General features: G+C 55.4%; 4 protein-coding genes across 4 annotated transcripts; 2 read left to right on the top strand and 2 right to left on the bottom strand.

Annotated features, from left to right (window-relative positions):
* Positions 1-6,677: 6,677 nt before the first annotated feature.
* LOC127780165 (uncharacterized) lies at positions 6,678-7,223 on the bottom strand. The gene has a single exon (XM_052307118.1). The coding sequence runs from the start codon at positions 7,221-7,223 to the stop codon at positions 6,678-6,680; it is 546 nt and encodes a 181-aa protein (XP_052163078.1).
* Positions 7,224-7,391: 168 nt separating this feature from the next.
* On the bottom strand, positions 7,392-8,288 carry LOC127780164 (uncharacterized). Its single transcript, XM_052307116.1, has one exon. The coding sequence runs from the start codon at positions 8,286-8,288 to the stop codon at positions 7,392-7,394; it is 897 nt and encodes a 298-aa protein (XP_052163076.1).
* Positions 8,289-10,893: 2,605 nt separating this feature from the next.
* On the top strand, positions 10,894-14,557 carry LOC127780851 (putative disease resistance RPP13-like protein 1). Its single transcript, XM_052307824.1, has 2 exons — positions 10,894-13,849; positions 14,247-14,557. The coding sequence occupies exons 1-2, from the start codon at positions 13,103-13,105 to the stop codon at positions 14,358-14,360; spliced, it is 861 nt and encodes a 286-aa protein (XP_052163784.1). The 5' UTR covers positions 10,894-13,102; the 3' UTR covers positions 14,361-14,557.
* LOC127780163 (putative disease resistance protein RGA3) lies at positions 10,947-13,070 on the top strand. The gene is made up of 4 exons (XM_052307115.1): positions 10,947-11,546; positions 11,638-12,240; positions 12,307-12,919; positions 13,042-13,070. The coding sequence occupies exons 1-4, from the start codon at positions 10,947-10,949 to the stop codon at positions 13,068-13,070; spliced, it is 1,845 nt and encodes a 614-aa protein (XP_052163075.1).
* Positions 14,558-16,912: the final 2,355 nt, after the last annotated feature.

The following is a 16,912-nucleotide window of genomic DNA, read 5'->3' as shown; positions in this document are numbered from 1 at the left end:
CTCGCTCGTCCCTAAGACTAACGACAAGCTTGCACATAGTCGGATTGTACAGGTTCGGGCCGCTGTGGAGCGTAACACCCTACTCCTGTGTTTGGGATTATGGACGAGTTTTACAGAGGTTTCTTCATTCCAGAGAGCGCACTCGCTTTTTTTCTTCTGGAGTTTTGGTTTTCTTCGAATCGTCCCCCCATCTCAGTGGGCAGGGTCCTCCTTTTATAGTTCAAGGGGATACCACATGCGCCGCCTCTACCTATCCTCCATCGGAGGGGGATCCCATTCCACTTTTCCTGGGCTTTAAACCGTGCCTTCTCCCGGAAGCTAAGCAACAACCGGTTCTCGAGTGGAACCCGGCGCCGCCCCCCGCCTCACATGGGGGACAGCCCTGTCATTCCCTCATAAATGAACGATGACTTGCGACAGCCCTTCCTCGAGTGACGCTCGGATGTGACGGGTCATACCCACCCCCACTCCGCCGGGTACAAGGGCGACGTGAGGACATGATTGCCCTATCCATCGGATGTGACGGTGACAAGCCGGTCACAGACCGGTCACATCCGTTGGACAGGGATTAGCTAGGCGCGCCACACGTCTGCCCTTACCGCATTAAATGCGGTGAGGGACAGTTGGGGCGTCGCACATTTATGGCTGTTCAGCCTGTGCTCCCCTCTCGCTCTGTCCCTCCGCCGCGTGGCAGCCGGGTGAGGGCCTCGGGGCAAAGCCGTGGGATAGCCCGAGGGGGTGACGGCATGCCCCGAGGCCCCCCCCCCCCCCGGCCGCTTCCACGACTCGCGTGACGCGTGAGTGGGGCCAACTTGCAGAGTCACGTGGCCGGAGGGAAAGTAATTCCCCTCTACTTCACATACCCAAGGGTCCATATCTCCGAGGAGCCTTCTTCATCCCGCAGCTGCTGCGAGGCGCGGTGGTGGGGGGATGCTACTTCCAGCCCCGGCCAGGCACAGCGGGTCAATACATCGAGAGCCATCTTCGCAAGAAATGGGAGGACTGGAAGAAGGACTGGTTCTACACCGCGTTGCCGGACCATCCGCGACTTCAAGTTCCCGCTGGCCCTCCTGAAAGGTCTGCCGCATGGCTGGCGACTTTGGAGCTAGCGAGGAATACGACGCGGTGTGGGATCGCCTCAGGGGCCTGCGGAGCCTGGGCCTCACGGGGGCGATGGTCTTTGGCGATTACTTCCGCCGCCGCATCGCACCTCTCCAGGAACGGTCCCGTGGAGCGTGGGAATACACTGGTCCCAACGACCCCATGCGGACGCATGTGGGCGAGCGCTGGGACTGGGGTGAGGAGGACGCGAAGAGGGTGATTCGGCGGGTGCTGGGGCTAGACTCCGCCGAGCCAACACTAATCCTAGATGGGATTCTTCCCCTCTGCTGCGACCGCGACCGGGAGAGCATCCTGGCCGTGATGTCAGCTGTCGGTGCAGGCAGGAGCCGGTCCAGCCGAGGCGGCGCCAGCGTAGTGCCGTCGGCGCGGGCGGCGGTGGTGCGACCGCGGGCGGGAGCCGGACCAGCGGTCCAGGCGGCGGTGGTTCAAGGGCGCCCGGACCGAGCCGCGGACCCGGAGACGATTCCGCCGGCGACCCAAAGGGGAAGCGGAAGGTGGCTAATTCCCGGCCGCCCTCTCCCCCGCGTGGACGAGGTGCCGAGCGCGCGACGGATCGTCCACCAGTGGGCCACAAGCGACCTGCCGGTCGGAAAAAGAAGCGGCTCCGGAAGATAGGTCAAATGGAGCCGTGCCGAGGGAGCTTCATCGAGCCCCCGAAGTGGACCTTCAACCGCCCTCCCCGCAGGTACGATTGCTGGCGCTCACTTCGGTGCTCTTACCCAGCCCGTCCTCTTGTTCCTTCTTTTTCCTTTTCTTTTGTTAGCATGATTTGAGTTTTCTTGTAGCGAGATTCCTTCTCAGGGAGTCTCAGGGTCAGACCCCTCGCAAGGGACGAAATCCAAACGGTTGGGGCAGTCCGGGCCCGGCCAATCCAAGGCCACGGAGTTTTCGCAGCCTCGCGGCGGGACCCAGAGGACACACACCGGGCCCGATCCCGAGCGACCCTCAGACAGGACCCGACCTGCTGCGGGCATCGGGGGCAGCTCCGGGACCAGGGTCTACACGGAGCACCACCCAGGATCGGGGGGTGAGGGAGGTCGCAGCCCGGGAGCCGAAGCCAGAGGTGGTCCCGAGCCCGAGGTTTAGGTCGAGGCTGGGGGCGGTCCCGAGCCCGAGGCCGGAGGCGGTCCAGAGCCCGAGGTCGAGGCCGAGGCTGAATCCACTTGAGGACCCGAAGCAGGGGGCGAGAGGGACAGCCGTTCCCCCTTGCGCTTGGGGCGCCCTCGGGGCTGGTCTCGCAGAAGGGGGGCCGAGATCAACCCCAGTCTCGCGGGGGATCCAGCAGTACCCCGTCGTCCCGGGGCAGACCGTGGCCTTTTCCTCCCCGACTCCAGCGAGTATGGAGCCACTTTTGCAGGTGCTCGCTACCGCCGACTCCACTGTACGAGAGGGGCCTCGACCGAAACCAGCGCGAGCAAAATGCGCGTGGTGAAGAACAGGCGTGGCGGGCCCAGGAGCTGGAGGAGCGAGCACGCCTGCTAGATCAGCGGGAGTCCACCTTGGCCGCTCATGAGAGAACGGCGGCAGAGGTGGAGGCTTCCCTTCGCCTCCGTGAAGAGGCCGCGGCCGAGCGTGATCGGATCACCCTCGCCGCGAAAGCTTCCGCGGACTGCCGTGCGGAAGAGCTACGGCAGCGGGAAGAGGCATGCCGAGAACGGGATGCCGCACTCGCCGAGCGCGAAGCCGAGGTGAATCGCTCGCGAGGTAGCCTCGTGCCGGCTGGGCGAGCAACTCGCGAGACGCGAGGAGGCCGTCGCCAGGCGCGAGGCTCGTCATCTGGAGAGCGCCCGCGCTGAGAGTGCGGCGATAGCGGCGAAGGCCTCTGAGCTGGAGGCCCGGGAGGACTTGGCAGCGAGCGGGCCGCCCGGCGGCGTGGAGTTGGCGAGCCAGCTTGCCATGGCTCGGAGTACCCTCGCTAACCTGGAGCGCCTGGTGCAGGATCAGGCTGGGGAGATTGCGGCCCTCCGCCTCACCAACGAGCTCGGACCCGGGCAGCTCTCCGACGTCGTCAATCGGCTGGAGCGCGCGGGGCGTCGAGTCGGCATCTCCGTGCACCGGGACAGTAAACTTCCGCCCACACAGCCAGCACTCGCGCTTCGGCTGGACGAGCTGGCGGCGGACCTGGAGAGGCTAGAGGAGGAGGTCGGCGAAACCATAAAGTCTTCGTCAGCTTCTTTGGCGCGGGCCGCGGTGGAGCTGGTCCTCGCGAGCCACCAAGCGCGCGACCCCGATTTCATGCCATGGCGTGCGCTCGAAGATTTTCCCCCGGGGACCGAGGCAAGGGCCCGGGAGCAAGTCCGGGAGGCGGCCGACGCGATTGTCTCGAGCTTCGAGGGGTCGGCCCCCCGGTTCACCTCCGGGCTTACCTCGGACGAGGAAAGCGGAAGCGGAGGTGACGACGGCGACGACGACTGGGACGACATCGTCAGTGGCGCTAGTCTCGGGGGGCCGGGCACTCTGTGACCACTCGCGCCTTTAATTCCCTTTTGCTGTGTGCCCGTAGCAGGCACTTTTTGTATTTAGGCCATCGTGCCATCCTGTCTTGTTCTGCAACTGGAAACTCTTTAACCCCTTTTACTCTTTTGCTTTTTCTATTGGATGCCTGTGACATAGAGAGAAGAAAAAACCAGGGCAAAAGGGGATAATTAGATTGCCTGCGATTGATATGTCGTTTTGACCCCATCCCCCCCCCTCGGGCTTGTTCTAGCGAGAAGGTAAATCCACGTTCGGTCCATGGAATCTAAGTGGTGATAGGCAAGACCATCGCCCCGAGGGAGCCACCCAGCGGGACTGGCCAGACCGGGGGTCGGGACGACCGTGTGTAGGCCCTTCCGATCCCCCGGGGTTCGGCACAACCCGGGGCGCGGCCCGCGTTCGTGTTCCCTTTCGGCGGTTTTCAGGCCGCCTTACAGCACTTAGGGTTTAGAATAAACGCGGATTATTCCTTGAATCGGGACAAGCCAGAGGAAGGGGAGAAAAATGGCCTTTGCGAAAAAGTAGAAAAATTCATTACTTGTAAAAGGAAAAAATGATACATAGTGGTAGCCCCCGGCCAATAAAAACCTTGCCGGAAGGCTTTTCCGACCAAAGTTCGTGAGGCCGAATGGGCTCCACACTCACCCTGATGGGCGTCGGCTATGAGCTCGATGCCCTGCTCTCGAGAAATACACTTCAAGAGTACCCCGTTGGCGGCACGCCGGGAGAGGGTCCCTTCTACGAGGACGTACCGCTTGGAGATGCGCGCGAGCTTTTCAGCTTCTGCGCGATCCTCGGGAAGAGTATTGCCGTCGAGATACGCCCGGATGTCGGTCATCCACACGACCTGACGAGGGGGGTCAGGATTGACCCCCTCGGGCCCCGAGGGGCGTGGGTCGCCCGGAGTCGGGTTGGAGAGCGTGTCATTGGGGTCCCTCAAAGGGCTCGGTCGCGCCAATGGTTGCGTGAGCCTTTCCTCGAAGGTCCCCGGGGGAGTAGGGCTCGTGCCGATGCAACACGCGACAACTCGTCAGCAACTATGTTGTCGCGTCAGGGCACGTGCCGGAGCTCAAGTCCGTCGAAGTGGCGTTCCATACGCCGTACCTCGCGGACATATGCTTCCATTTGTGGGTGGGTGCACTGATACTCTTTGGATACTTGATTTACGATCAGCTGGGAGTCACCCAAGACCAGGAGACGGCGGATTCCCATTCCGGCTGCCGCCCTCAATCCCGCGAGGAGCCCTTCATATTCTGCCATGTTGTTCGTGGCTCGGAAGTCGAGACGAAATGCCACGTATTTGAGGACATCCCCGTTTGGCGAGGTCAGCATGACTCCGGCACCTGCACCTTGAAGGTTGAGGGAGCCGTCGAAATGCATAACCCAGTGCCCGCCGTGAATGTCGGCGTTTGGATCCTCTTCTTCTCCGGGGGGGAAGGGGACATTAGACGGAACAGGTTCGTCCATCGGGGTCCATTCCGCGATGAAGTCAGCCAGGATTTGACTTTTGATCGCATGCCGCGGTTCGAAGTGCAGATCGAACTCAGCCAGCTCGATGGCCCATTTTACCACCCGTCCAATACCCTCTCGGTTGTGCAAAATTTGGCCAAGAGGGTATGACGTCACTACGGAAACCTGATGCGCTTGGAAGTAATGACGCAACTTCCTTGAGGCCATCAAGACGGCATAAAGCATTTTCTGGGCCTGCGGATACCGGGTTTTCGCATCTCAAAGTGCCTCGCTAACAAAGTAGACGGGCCGCTGCACCTTTCGGCGGGGCCGGTTCGTGTTGTCAGGGGCTGATGACTCGGGGCGCGCCTGTTCGGAGGTCCCGGGGGGATCCCGGACTGCCTCGGGATCATAAGGCTCGGGGCCACCTGCCAAAGCCTCCGCTCCTCCCTTGGGGGCCTCGGGGTTCTCCCGGGGGTTGGAAGCTTTGGGCGCTAGGCCTTCGGGGGATGAGGGGCCATCGCAAGCCGGAGGGGCCTCCCGTTCGCCTTCCTCACGCTCAACTACTAGGGCGGCGCTCACCACATGGGGGGTCGCGGCCAAGTAGAGTAGCAATGGTTCCTCCGGTCCCGGGGCCACCAAGATGGGGGGGGGGAGGTGAGGTAAGCTTTCAGCTGATTGAGAGCTTGCTCAGCTTCCTCCGTCCATACAAACGGCTCGGAGCGCTTGAGGAGTTTGAATAGGGGCAGCGCCCTCTCATCCAGCCTCGATATAAATCGACTCAGGGCGGCCATGCATCCAGTGACGCACTGCACATCCCTAAGCTTGCTGGGGGGGCGCATCCTCTCTATCGCGCGTATTTTCTTAGGATTTGCTTCTATGCCTCGGGAAGAGACTAGAAAACCGAGAAGTTTGCCCGCCGGCACGCCGAACACACACTTATCGGGGTTCAGCTTTATGCGCGTGGACCTAAGACTATCGAAAGTTTCAGCCAGGTCCTGTAGCAATGTGTCCTGGTGGTGCGTCTTTACCACCAGATCATCGACATACGCCTCTACACTGCGCCCTATCTGATTACTTAAAGTAATACGAGTCATGCGCTGAAAAGTAGGGCCTGCATTCTTCAATCCAAAAGGCATAGTTGTATAACAAAAGGTGCCCACAGGAGTAATAAAGACGGTTTTTTCCTCATCTTCCCTAGCCATACGAATCTAATGGTACCCAGAGTATGCATCTAGAAAACACAAAAGGTCGCACCCCGCAGTGGAGTCGACTATTTGATCTATGCGTGGCAGAGGGAAGGGATCTTTGGGGCATGCCTTGTTGAGGTCGGTGTAGTCGATGCACATCCGTAGCTTGCCATTGGCCTTCGGGACGACCATCGGGTTTGCTAGCCACTCTGGATGAATCACCTCGTGAATGAAACTAGCCTCCAGGAGCCGCGCCACTTCCTCCCTGATGAAGGCCTGCCGCTCCGGGGCTTGACGCCGCACTTTCTGCCGAACAGGTCGCGCATCCGGCCGCACGGCAAGGCGGTGCTCGATCACCTCCCTGGGGACCCCGGGCATATCTGACGGCTTCCATGCGAAAACGTCAGAATTCGCCCGCAGGAAGGAGACGAGCGCGCCTTCCTATTTGGCGTCCAAGGTTCCGCCAATCTTGGCGGTCTTGAACGGATCGTCGCCAAGGGGGATTTCCTTGACGGGCACCTCGTCAGCCGAGGTGAGGCGCTTCTTGGAAGCGCGGGACGCAGAGGCTTCTGGGGCTTGCGGCTCCGTGACCACTGCCAGGTTGTCTGGGCGCTGCTCCGCGCAGGCGAGGGCGACCTTGACATCACCAAAGATGGTGATGGGACCAGCAGGACCCAGCATCTTCATCTGGAGATAGGTGTAGTGGGTGACGACCATGAACTTCATCAACGCGGGTCTGCCCAGAACCGCGTTGTAGGGCAGATTGAGGTCCGCCACATCGAAGTCGATCCGCTCGGTGCGGAAGTTGGTGGAGTCACCGAAGGTCACCGGAAGCTCTACGTGGCCAAGCGGCCACGTGTGCCCTGGAGTAACGCCAATGATTGGGAGCAACGGCTGGAGCTTCATCCCCGGGCCCTTGAGCGCGTCAAAGGCAGCCGGGGAGATGATGCTCAGACTGGCCCCCCCATCCACCAGCACACGCTTCATCTTGACGTTGTGGATGGTCGGGGAGACCACCAGGGCCAACTTTCCCCTCCCCCCCCCCCCGAGCGAGCACCGTCGGATGGTCGCTCTAGTCGAACGTGAGCTTCACCTCCGACCAGCGCGCCTTCCGGACCGCCTCATGCGTGGGAACAACGGCCAGAAGCTCTCGCCTCATGGCCTTGAAGCTTCGGCGAGAAGTGTGAGCGCAAGCCCCCCCCCGTCGAGCGTGGTGACGGTCCCCTGAGGTATCTGGAAATCCAGATTCTCACTATCTCCGCCATCATCGGTGGGGGCCTTGTTCTTGGCCTCCTCTCGCCGGTCACCGGTTGAGGTCGCGGGGGCTTTGCCCTCCCATCGACCCTGCCGCTTCTCCTCATCAGCCTTTCGGAACCGCTCGGCCAAATTCTTGACCGAGCGGCAGTCGGCGAGACTGTGGCGGTAAGTGTTGTGTACCGAGCACCACTTGTCCGCCGACCGGCCCTCGCCGGAGGGAACGGTGGGGCTCGGCTTATCGCCGGTGGCCTTTCCTTTGTGTGGGGCCCGTGTGGGCCCGTCTGCTGCAAGGACATGGCCCTCGTCATCGAAGCGGGCTGGTTTTCTTTTGCCTCTCCTATCTCGCCGCTTAGAGCGGGGGGCAAACTCGGGGGTAGCCGCAGACGCCGCACCGGTGCCGGGAGAGTTCCAGGCCCACGCCTCCTCCTTCCGGGCCACCTTGTCCGCCAGCTCGAAGAGCTTGGCAGTGGTCTTGGGCTCCTTGGAGGCGATCTTCTCCAACATGCCATTATGCCGCACGCCGTTCCGGAATGCATATACAACCGCGTGGGCTGGAATGCACGGAATGGTGTTGCGGACCTGACAGAAGCGCTGTATGTACGAACGGAGGGACTCATCATCCTTCCGCCGTACAGCGTGTAGGTCCGCCTCTTCCCCCGGGCGGGGATATGTGCCCTGGAAGTTCGTAATGAACTGCTGGCACAGATCCTCCCAGGAGTGAATGGAGTCGGGGGGCTGGGTCATCAACCAGCCACGCGCCTGACCCTTGAGGGCCATGGGAAAGTAATTCGCCATGACCCGGTCGTCACCCCCTGCCGCCACGATAACCGTGGTGTAGTTCTAGAGGAACTCGGAGGGATTGATGCTACCATCATACTTCTCCGTAAGGTTGGGGTGAAATTTCGTGGGCCATCGGACATTCCGGAGACTCGCCACAAAGGCCCTACAACCTGTCCGGAGACTCGCCACAAAGGCCCTACAACCTGTCCCCCCAGGAGTGAGTGTGGGGTGAGGGCCGCCTCGTGAAGAGGAGCGTGGCGCTCCAGATGAGGAGGCGCCTTCCCCCATACGGGCAGCTCGGCGCTCGTCTCAACGTCGCTCAATGTTGATTTGAGCGTCCTGCGTCCTGTAGAGGCCGTCATGACGCCTCCGGCTTCCCGGGGCCCCCGACGATGTTGGAACCGTGGACCGCCTCGAGGTCGTGGCCGATCGACGAGCCCTTCTCCTCGCCGACGAGGAGAGGGTGACTGAGGTACGCGATGTACCAGCGGCAGTGGATCGGCCACCCATGGCCAACTGTCGCTGAGCGATAGTGACCAAGTTGGCCACGTCGTCCAACCAGCGCTAAACAGGAGTCTCCGGCTCCGGGTTTACCGGGGGATGCCGCAGAAGGGCGCCTGCTGCCTGAAGCGCGCCTTGGGGCGAACCGCCGTCTCCATAGTCGAGACGGCGGCGTGCCCCGACGCGTCGCGGCCTCCCTCCGCCAGGGGGCAGAGCGAGAGCCGAACCACCCGAACGAGTGGGATCCTCCCTCCGCGAAGGTTCGCGGCGGGGAGCAGTCGGAGAACCATGGCGACGGTGATGAGGACCTCGGCTCTCGCCAGAATCCTCACTCCCGGACGGGGTGGGGGTAAACGCCACCGCCTCCTCCTCTACTTCCAGGACCTCGACCATGGTCGGCTAAGGCCTGGAGAAAATTGGGACGGAAGAAAGCGACTTCCTCTCAGAACGCGCAACCGCCCCCTACCTGGCGCGCCAGCTGTCGAAGGAAGATCCTCAATAGTGGGGGGTCATGAAACCCCCCTTCTCGTGAGTTCGGCCGGGGGCAGAAGCTCGTTTCATGGAAATCACTCGCTCGTCCCTAAGACTAACAACAAGCTTGCACACAGTCGGATTGTACAGGTTCGGGCCGCTGTGGAGCGTAACACCCTACTCCTGTGTTTGGGATTATGGACGAGTTTTACAGAGGTTTCTTCATTCCAGAGAGCGCACTCGCTTTTTTTCTTCTGGAGTTTTGGTTTTCTTCGAATCGTCCCCCCATCTCAGTGGGCAGGGTCCTCTTTTTATAGCTCAAGGGGATACCACATGCACCGCCTCTACCTACCCTCCATCGGAGGGGGATCCCATTCCACTTTTCCTGGGCTTTAAACCGTGCCTTCTCCTAGAAGCTAAGCAACAACCGGTTCTCGAGTGGAACCCGGCGCCGCCCCCCGCCTCACACAGGGGACAGCCCTGTCATTCCCTCATAAATGAACGATGACTTGCGACAGCCCTTCCTCGAGTGACGCTCGGATGTGACGGGTCATACCCACCCCCACTCCGCCGGGTACAAGGGCGACGTGAGGACATGATTGCCCTATCCATCGGATGTGACGGTGACAGGCCGGTCACAGACCGGTCACATCCGTTGGACAGGGGTTAGCTAGGCGCGCCGCACGTCTGCCCTTACCGCATTAAATGCGGTGAGGGACAGTTGGGGCGTCGCACATTTATGGCTGTTCAGCCTGCGTGGCAGCCGGGTGAGGGCCTCGGGGCGAAGCCGCGGGATAGCCCGAGGGGGTGACGGCATGCCCCGAGGCCCCCCCACCTCCCCCCCCCCCGGCGCTTCCACGACTCGCGTGACGCGTGAGTGGGGCCAACTTGCAGAGTCACGTGGCCGGAGGGAAAGTAATTCCCCTCTACTTCACATACCTCCGGGTCCATATCTCCGACAATCAGACTTATAGTTGATTGCTCAAAATCCTATCGTAATCGGCTGGTGGCATAGGCCGCGCAGGTGCCGCTCGAGCATAAGGTCGCACGTGGCTACCGATCGGATCGGTAACATAAACGGTATTGCAAACAAAAGCAATACAATAGCAGATCAGTCTGTATTTAGAAATTAATCTAACAAAAACAACAAATTGGAACGACAAACTGGTGATGACAGAGCTGCTGATACGTGTTGCAAACCAACGTGTCTATTAGCGGATCATTAGATCCGTTCCCTGTTCCTCCCACAACAATACAGACATGAGATGATGTATAGAATATCTGCGCCCTTCTTTGGCCTAAAAAACATTGCAGAATTAGCCTATGAATACAGTTGTAAATCTCGAGTACAAACTAATTTTACATGTCTCACCCTTGACCCTTTATATATAGAGGTCTTAGGATGAAATAAGCCTCATGTCTACTCCGGTTCGGATTGACCCACGGAAATTTATCTCTTCTAAATTTGTTTCACAACAGTTGATCTCAGCACCCAGGGTCTTAGCATTGTGGCTGGATCTAGATATATATATTTTAAATTAATTTATAAAATAAGTTTTTTAAAAGGACCAAACGTCGAAATTTCTGCACAAGCCAAAAGTCTTCGTCAACGCCGCCCAAAGAGCTGTGACGACATCCTCGTTCGGCTCAACAAATTGTCTGCTTCTCCCTCGCTAATCCCTGATCCCTCGAGGTCCAGCAATGGCTGAGAAACTCATCACCCACGCGCTGCGAGACGCACTGTTTCAGTTCGCGGTCAAGTCCAGGAAGCTGGCGTCTCCGATGTTGCGGGCGTTGGGGCGCGCGTCGACGGGGCCGGTCACCGTCGGCGACGACGAGCTGGCGGCGCTCAGGTCCATGCTCCGCAGGGTCCACGCCGCGCTCCGCGACGCCGAGAGCCTGTCCGTCACCGACCACTCCGTCCGCCTCTGGCTAGCCGAGCTCGGCGACCTCGAGTACCGCGCCGAGGACGTGTTCGAGGAGCTCGAGTACGAGTGCCACCGCGCCGCGCAGCTGGAGGACCTCAAGATCGACCTCCTGCGCGCCGCGGCGCCGGCGACGGGGAAGCGGAAGAGGGAGGTCGCGCAGCTGTTCGCCGCCGCGCCGGCCGCGCGCCTCCGCCGCAAGATCGACGACATTTGGGCGAGGTACGAGGAGATCGCGTCAGATCGGAAGAAGCTCCGGCTAAGGCCCGGCGACGGCGCGGCACGGCCGGCGGTCGGTGCCCTCGTGCCGAGTAGCTCGCTCCCCCGTTGCCAGATCCACGGCCGGGAGCGCGACCTCCAGAGGGTCGTCGAGATGGTCTGCCAAAGGCCAGCCCGACGGCAGGAGAAACTACGCCGTCGTGGCAATCGTTGGTATGGCCGGCGTTGGGAAGACGTCGCTTATGCAGCACGTCTGCGGCGAGGAGGCCGTCGCGTCGCGTTTCGACCTCGCGCTCTGGGTCTGGGTGTCCCAAGAGTTCGATGTCGTCGGCGTGACGGCAAAGATCGTTGAGGCCATCACCAGGTCACGCCCCGACTGCTCCGAGCTGAGCGCGCTCCACGGAACCATGGTCGAACACCTTACGGGCAAGAGGTGCCTGCTCGTCCTCGATGACGTCTGGGACGACAACCCCAACCATTGGGACACCATCACCGCGCCGCTGAGCTTCTGCGCGCCGGGGAGCACAGTCGTCGTCACGACCAGGAGCAGGATGGTCGCCAAGATGGTTACCCCCAATGTGTACCATCTTGGCTGCTTATCCGACGAACACTGCTGGCTCGTGTGCCAGCGACGTGCATCGCACGGGTGCACCACCGCCACCATTGATGATGAGCTTACCAACATCGGCCAGCAGATTGCAAAGAAATGCAGAGGCGTACCATTGGCAGCAGAGGCAGCAGGCACAGCCATGAGCACCTCAATCACCAGGAAGCACTGGACACATGTACTGAATAGCAACCTGTGGGCTGACAATGATGAGGCCAAGAACCATGTGCTGCCAGCACTCAAGGTGAGCTATGACCATTTGCGCCATTGAAACGATGCTTCGCCTTCTGCTCATTGAAAATTCCCCAAGAGCTTCGTCTTCGACAAGGATGCGCTGGTTCAGCTCTGGACAGCGCAGGGCTTCATTGATGCCGGAGGAGAACAGAGGCCTGAAGATGTAGGCACCGGCTACTTCTATGATTTGGTAGCAAGATGCTTCTTCCAGCCATCCCCATCTCATGGAATCGATCAAGAGAAGTTTGTCATGCATGATCTATATCAGGAGCTTGCACAGTTTGTTTCAGGCAATGAATGCAGAATGATACAACATATTGTTTCAGGCAATGAATGCCGGACGATACAGCAGAGTAACCTGAACCGAGCCGACAAGACATCGGCTCGCCATTTGTCCATTGTCAACAATGAGTCCCATCCTGAGCAAGAACTATCATTGGACTCATTTTGTGGCCAAGATCTGAGAACATTCCTGTTTCTTTCAAGATTGGAACAGATCATCCATGGAGAAATGCCACTCAGAAGAAAGATTGCTCCATATGGACTGATGACAGATTTTGAATGTCTAAGGGTTCTAGATTTAAGCAACACTGACATTGTGGAGGTACCAAAGTCTATTGGAAGCCTGATACATCTGAGGTACCTTGGTCTGGATAACACTAGAATTCAGATGCTGCCGGAGTCAGTAGGTGCTCTCTTCCACTTACAGACAATCAAGCTTAACCATTGTTCCTCCCTTACTCAGTTGCCCCACGGCATTAAGCTCCTGCAGAACTTAAGATGCTTTGAGATAGCACATTCCAATGTACAGATGCCATCTGGGATCAGAGCATTGACTAGCCTACAGAAGCTACCTGTTTTTGTCGTCGGAGATGGATCTGCTGGATGCAGAATCGGAGCTGGATGAGCTGATAAACATCAGAGGAGACCTGCACATTATAGGTTTAAGCAATCTTGATGCTGCACAAGCTGCCAATGTCAATCTATGGAAAAAGGAGGGACTTCAGAAGCTAACACTCGAATGGTGTGACATACTTCAGAATTCAGACGTGACATTGCGTGATTTGCAACCAAATGAAGCAAACAGAGTACCAGATTGTCGTTGCGTGCCACAACAGAATGACAGAGCAGCTCAGGTGTTACAGTGTCTCAGACCAAATTCAAATCTGGAGGAGCTCATCATCAAAGGTTATAATGGATCATCATTCCCATCATGGGTAGGGTCTCTGCCTTTGGACAGGTTAGCTTCTATAGAACTAAAAGATTGCCAAAATTGCGAAGAACTGCCGCCACTTGGGTGCTTGCCATCCCTGAAACATGTTGTGATACAGTCACTGCCAAGTGTCCAGCTAGTTGGACCTGAATTTCTTGGCGATGTTGGAGATATCCCTTACAACAACAGGAAGAAAGCCTATTTTGCTTTTCCTGCATTGGAGTCTCTGAAGTTCAGGGATATGGGAGCCTGGGAGGAATGGTCAGGTGTCAAGGATGAACACTTCCCAGAACTTAAGTATCTCAGCATTGTTAGTTGTGGAAAGCTGAAGGTATTGCCCAACTTCACTTCAGGACCAAAGCAGAGAATCAGGAATTGTGAGAAACTACTCCAGCCTCTATGCCAGGTATGTTCTTCAAGTTCAAGTCAGATGAATACCATCAATTTTTCTTGCATCGATTTTTATATAAGAGATTTTTTTATATGCAAATTTCGTTGTTCATCTGCTCTCGGATCATTTTTACTATAGTCACAGCTGACAGCTGCAAATATCATTTCTCTCTTTTTTCTTATGGATTGCACAAATATGCTCATAATTGCTCATCAGTTACGACCAAGAATCATTAAATCATATGAAATGAGCATTAGACTTTTTGCACTCACAAACAGGGTGAATGAGGCAGACTATTTCAGTTAACAGGGACTTCTGGTTTACAATATAAAAACTATTTTAGCCCATACTGCAATTTTTTTATCATGGAATAATTAAACTAAAAATAATTTGTTCATTCTTCCCTGATCAGAATATACACTGGAATTTGATGGAATACATACCACCTTCAAGTGAACTGTCGTACACATGCATGGCAGAAGGTGATATTTCAATCCTAGAAGCTTCCTGTTCATACAGTACATAGAACATTGGAAATGGAGGGAGGGGCACCCATTATTGTAAATGCTCATGGATTGGTGCTATTTTGTCAGAAAATCTTATTTCCAGGATTGACATGAATTTTTCAGTAAGTACACATCGTATGAAATTGTTTTGTTCCAAATGTACTCGATCAAGAATATTCATTCACACCAAAACTACTGAATGCATGTTCCTGGAAAACTGCAAAGCATTCCTCCTCTGACAGAAGATGCAAGTAAAAAGTTTGCATTAGCGAAAGGGCCTGTAATCTAGTGGTTACAAGAGCCTCAGTAGCACCTTAGATCCTGGGTTTGACTCCTCATGAGAGCGATTTTTTTAGGATTTAACGGCTTTGTGTTTTTAGGGGTAGAAGTGTTTGTGAGTCATGAGAGCGATTTTTTTAGGATTTAACGGCTTTGTGTTTTCAGTGGTATGTGTGTTTGTGAGTGTCTGTGTTGTGTTCAGTGGCGAATCCAGGATGTAAATTGAGGGGGTGCTAGTGTAAAAATATAATGTGATTAAAACAAATAAAGATATATCAACTAAAGTATTTTCCAATGAATACCAAAAGCGCATATGATCAAAACAATTTTCTCTATTTTGATTTGTGTCTATCTTAAAATATTCATAAAAATCTGTGAATATATTGTTTTGTATACTCAGAGTAGATTCTATTTGGGAAAATTTGAACCATGCCACACAAATTTCCACCCTGACCCACATGTCATTGACTCATGTGGGTCCTACATGTCATTGAGATACGGGTGGCATATCTCAAATTTTGCAAAATTAGGGTGGCATGGTTCCAACAAACCCATTCTATTTTACCAGTTTGGACAGTAGAAGCAGTGAGGAAGCCTGCATCTTTGCCGTCTGGGAATTTTCTTCACTAATGACTAACTAGACTTGTTAATGATTAATTAGGGGTAGGGATTAGAGCTAGGGTTGGCGCACCAACCAGTCCCAACAGTGGATCCGCCACTGACTGCGTTGTACTGTATAATTCTTAAAAAAAAAAGTTGCGTTGTACTGTGTAATTCTCAAAAAAAAGAAAAAAAAGTTTGCGTTGCTCCTAAAAGCCAATGACCAATCCACATTCCCGCTCTTGGTTGTTACCATAAGTGCGCCGACATTTAGTATTTTGTACACCTCACTCCAAAAGCATTCATCCTCAATATCTGCATCATCCAATACAAGCAAGAATTTCTTGCTAGTCTCTTACAGTCTCTTCAAGAATGCTCCGTGAGGCCTCAGCACAAGAGGTACCGGTCGTGAACTCTAAAATCTTCTCTAATAATCTTCTTTTGTCGCGCATACAAATCCATATTCTGAAACTAAAGGCATCAACAATTGTTTGATAATTGTAAATTCGAATGACAAGCTTAGTTTTGCCCAGAGATGCACTTGATACTGCGGTGACAAGGGGTGTGTTGGATAAGCTGCCAATTGAAACTGGAAGGCTCTGTAACTTTTTGCAGGAGCATAGAACTAGAATTAGCAAGCTTTCCAGGCTTAACAATATGGGAGGTTCAGAGCAGAGAGATCATTAAGGGCGCCAAGGGAAACACGCAGTTGTGCAAGGTTACTGCAACCTGAGAGGTCCAAATACAACAGACTTTTGATAGCTTTGGGCAACAGGTAAATGGGATCAGACACATGCTGGCATTCTCTGTGCATTCTGCATTCATCCTAGCTATCTTGACATCAACAGAGTAGCTGGCATTCTCTGCTTTCATCTCAGAAAATCTATTGCTAGCCTCAGACTTGGTTTGGCTGTGTATATCCTTGGTGGATATAGAGGCCGGATTAATAAAAAAAACTATTATCTAAAAAAAGCCTTCAACACGTGATAGCACTCAAGCTAGACTTCCACAAAGCCTTCAACACGATAAATTGGAATTGTCTCTACAAAGTGCTCTCACACATAGGGTTTGAACCAAACTGGATAAAGTGGATCCAACAATTATTAGAAACCAGAAAAGCACGTATTATGATCAATGGATCAATAGGGGAATCGATCAGCTACAAGAGAGGTGTCCATCAAGGTGACCCACTATCCCCATATCTCTTCATCCTGGTGGCAGATGTTCTATAGAAACTAATGCAACTCCAGAATGGCCACCTGCGGCACCCTCTCCAAATACAAACCGCGCTGCCTTTCCTTGCAGTATGCAGATGAAAGTTTGATCTTAATTCAGGGATATGTTCAACAGGCTAAACTCTAAAAGACATCCGAGATTCCTTTGTTGACTTCTCGGGTTTGAAAAAGAACTATCATAAGAGCACCTTCGTGCCTATCCACATGGACGTTTCTGAAGCAAATGCAGTCGCAAACCTCCTCGACTGCCCGGTGAGTCCATTACCATGCAAATACTTGAGGCCTACCTCCGTCCGCAGCAAAAGTAACCCGTAAAGTGTTGTCCCCGATTATTGAGAGAATTAATAGAAGACTAGCAGTATGGATCCCGGGACTCTTATCATAGGGAGAATGATTAATAATGATCAATTCAGTGATGTCCGCGATCTCAAATTACATCATGGCATGTACTAAATGGC

Source organism: Oryza glaberrima, chromosome 7 (genome assembly GCF_000147395.1).
Source record: "Oryza glaberrima chromosome 7, OglaRS2, whole genome shotgun sequence".
NCBI classification, from domain to species: domain Eukaryota; kingdom Viridiplantae; phylum Streptophyta; class Magnoliopsida; order Poales; family Poaceae; genus Oryza; species Oryza glaberrima.
This window is presented reverse-complemented; position numbering and strand designations above follow the sequence as displayed.

Coding starts and splice junctions, on each gene's coding strand:
- LOC127780165 (XM_052307118.1), bottom strand. CDS start 7,223: ATGAAGCGTGTGCTGGTGGATGGGGGGGCCAGTCTGAGCATCATCTCC.
- LOC127780164 (XM_052307116.1), bottom strand. CDS start 8,288: ATGGCGAATTACTTTCCCATGGCCCTCAAGGGTCAGGCGCGTGGCTGG.
- LOC127780163 (XM_052307115.1), top strand. CDS start 10,947: ATGGCTGAGAAACTCATCACCCACGCGCTGCGAGACGCACTGTTTCAG. Junction 11,547..11,637: donor TCCAGAGGGTCGTCGAGATG/GTCTGCCAAAGG, acceptor TCGCTTATGCAG/CACGTCTGCGGCGAGGAGGC. Junction 12,920..13,041: donor GATGCTGCCGGAGTCAGTAG/GTGCTCTCTTCC, acceptor TCCAATGTACAG/ATGCCATCTGGGATCAGAGC.
- LOC127780851 (XM_052307824.1), top strand. CDS start 13,103: ATGGATCTGCTGGATGCAGAATCGGAGCTGGATGAGCTGATAAACATC. Junction 13,850..14,246: donor TACTCCAGCCTCTATGCCAG/GTATGTTCTTCA, acceptor TTCCCTGATCAG/AATATACACTGGAATTTGAT.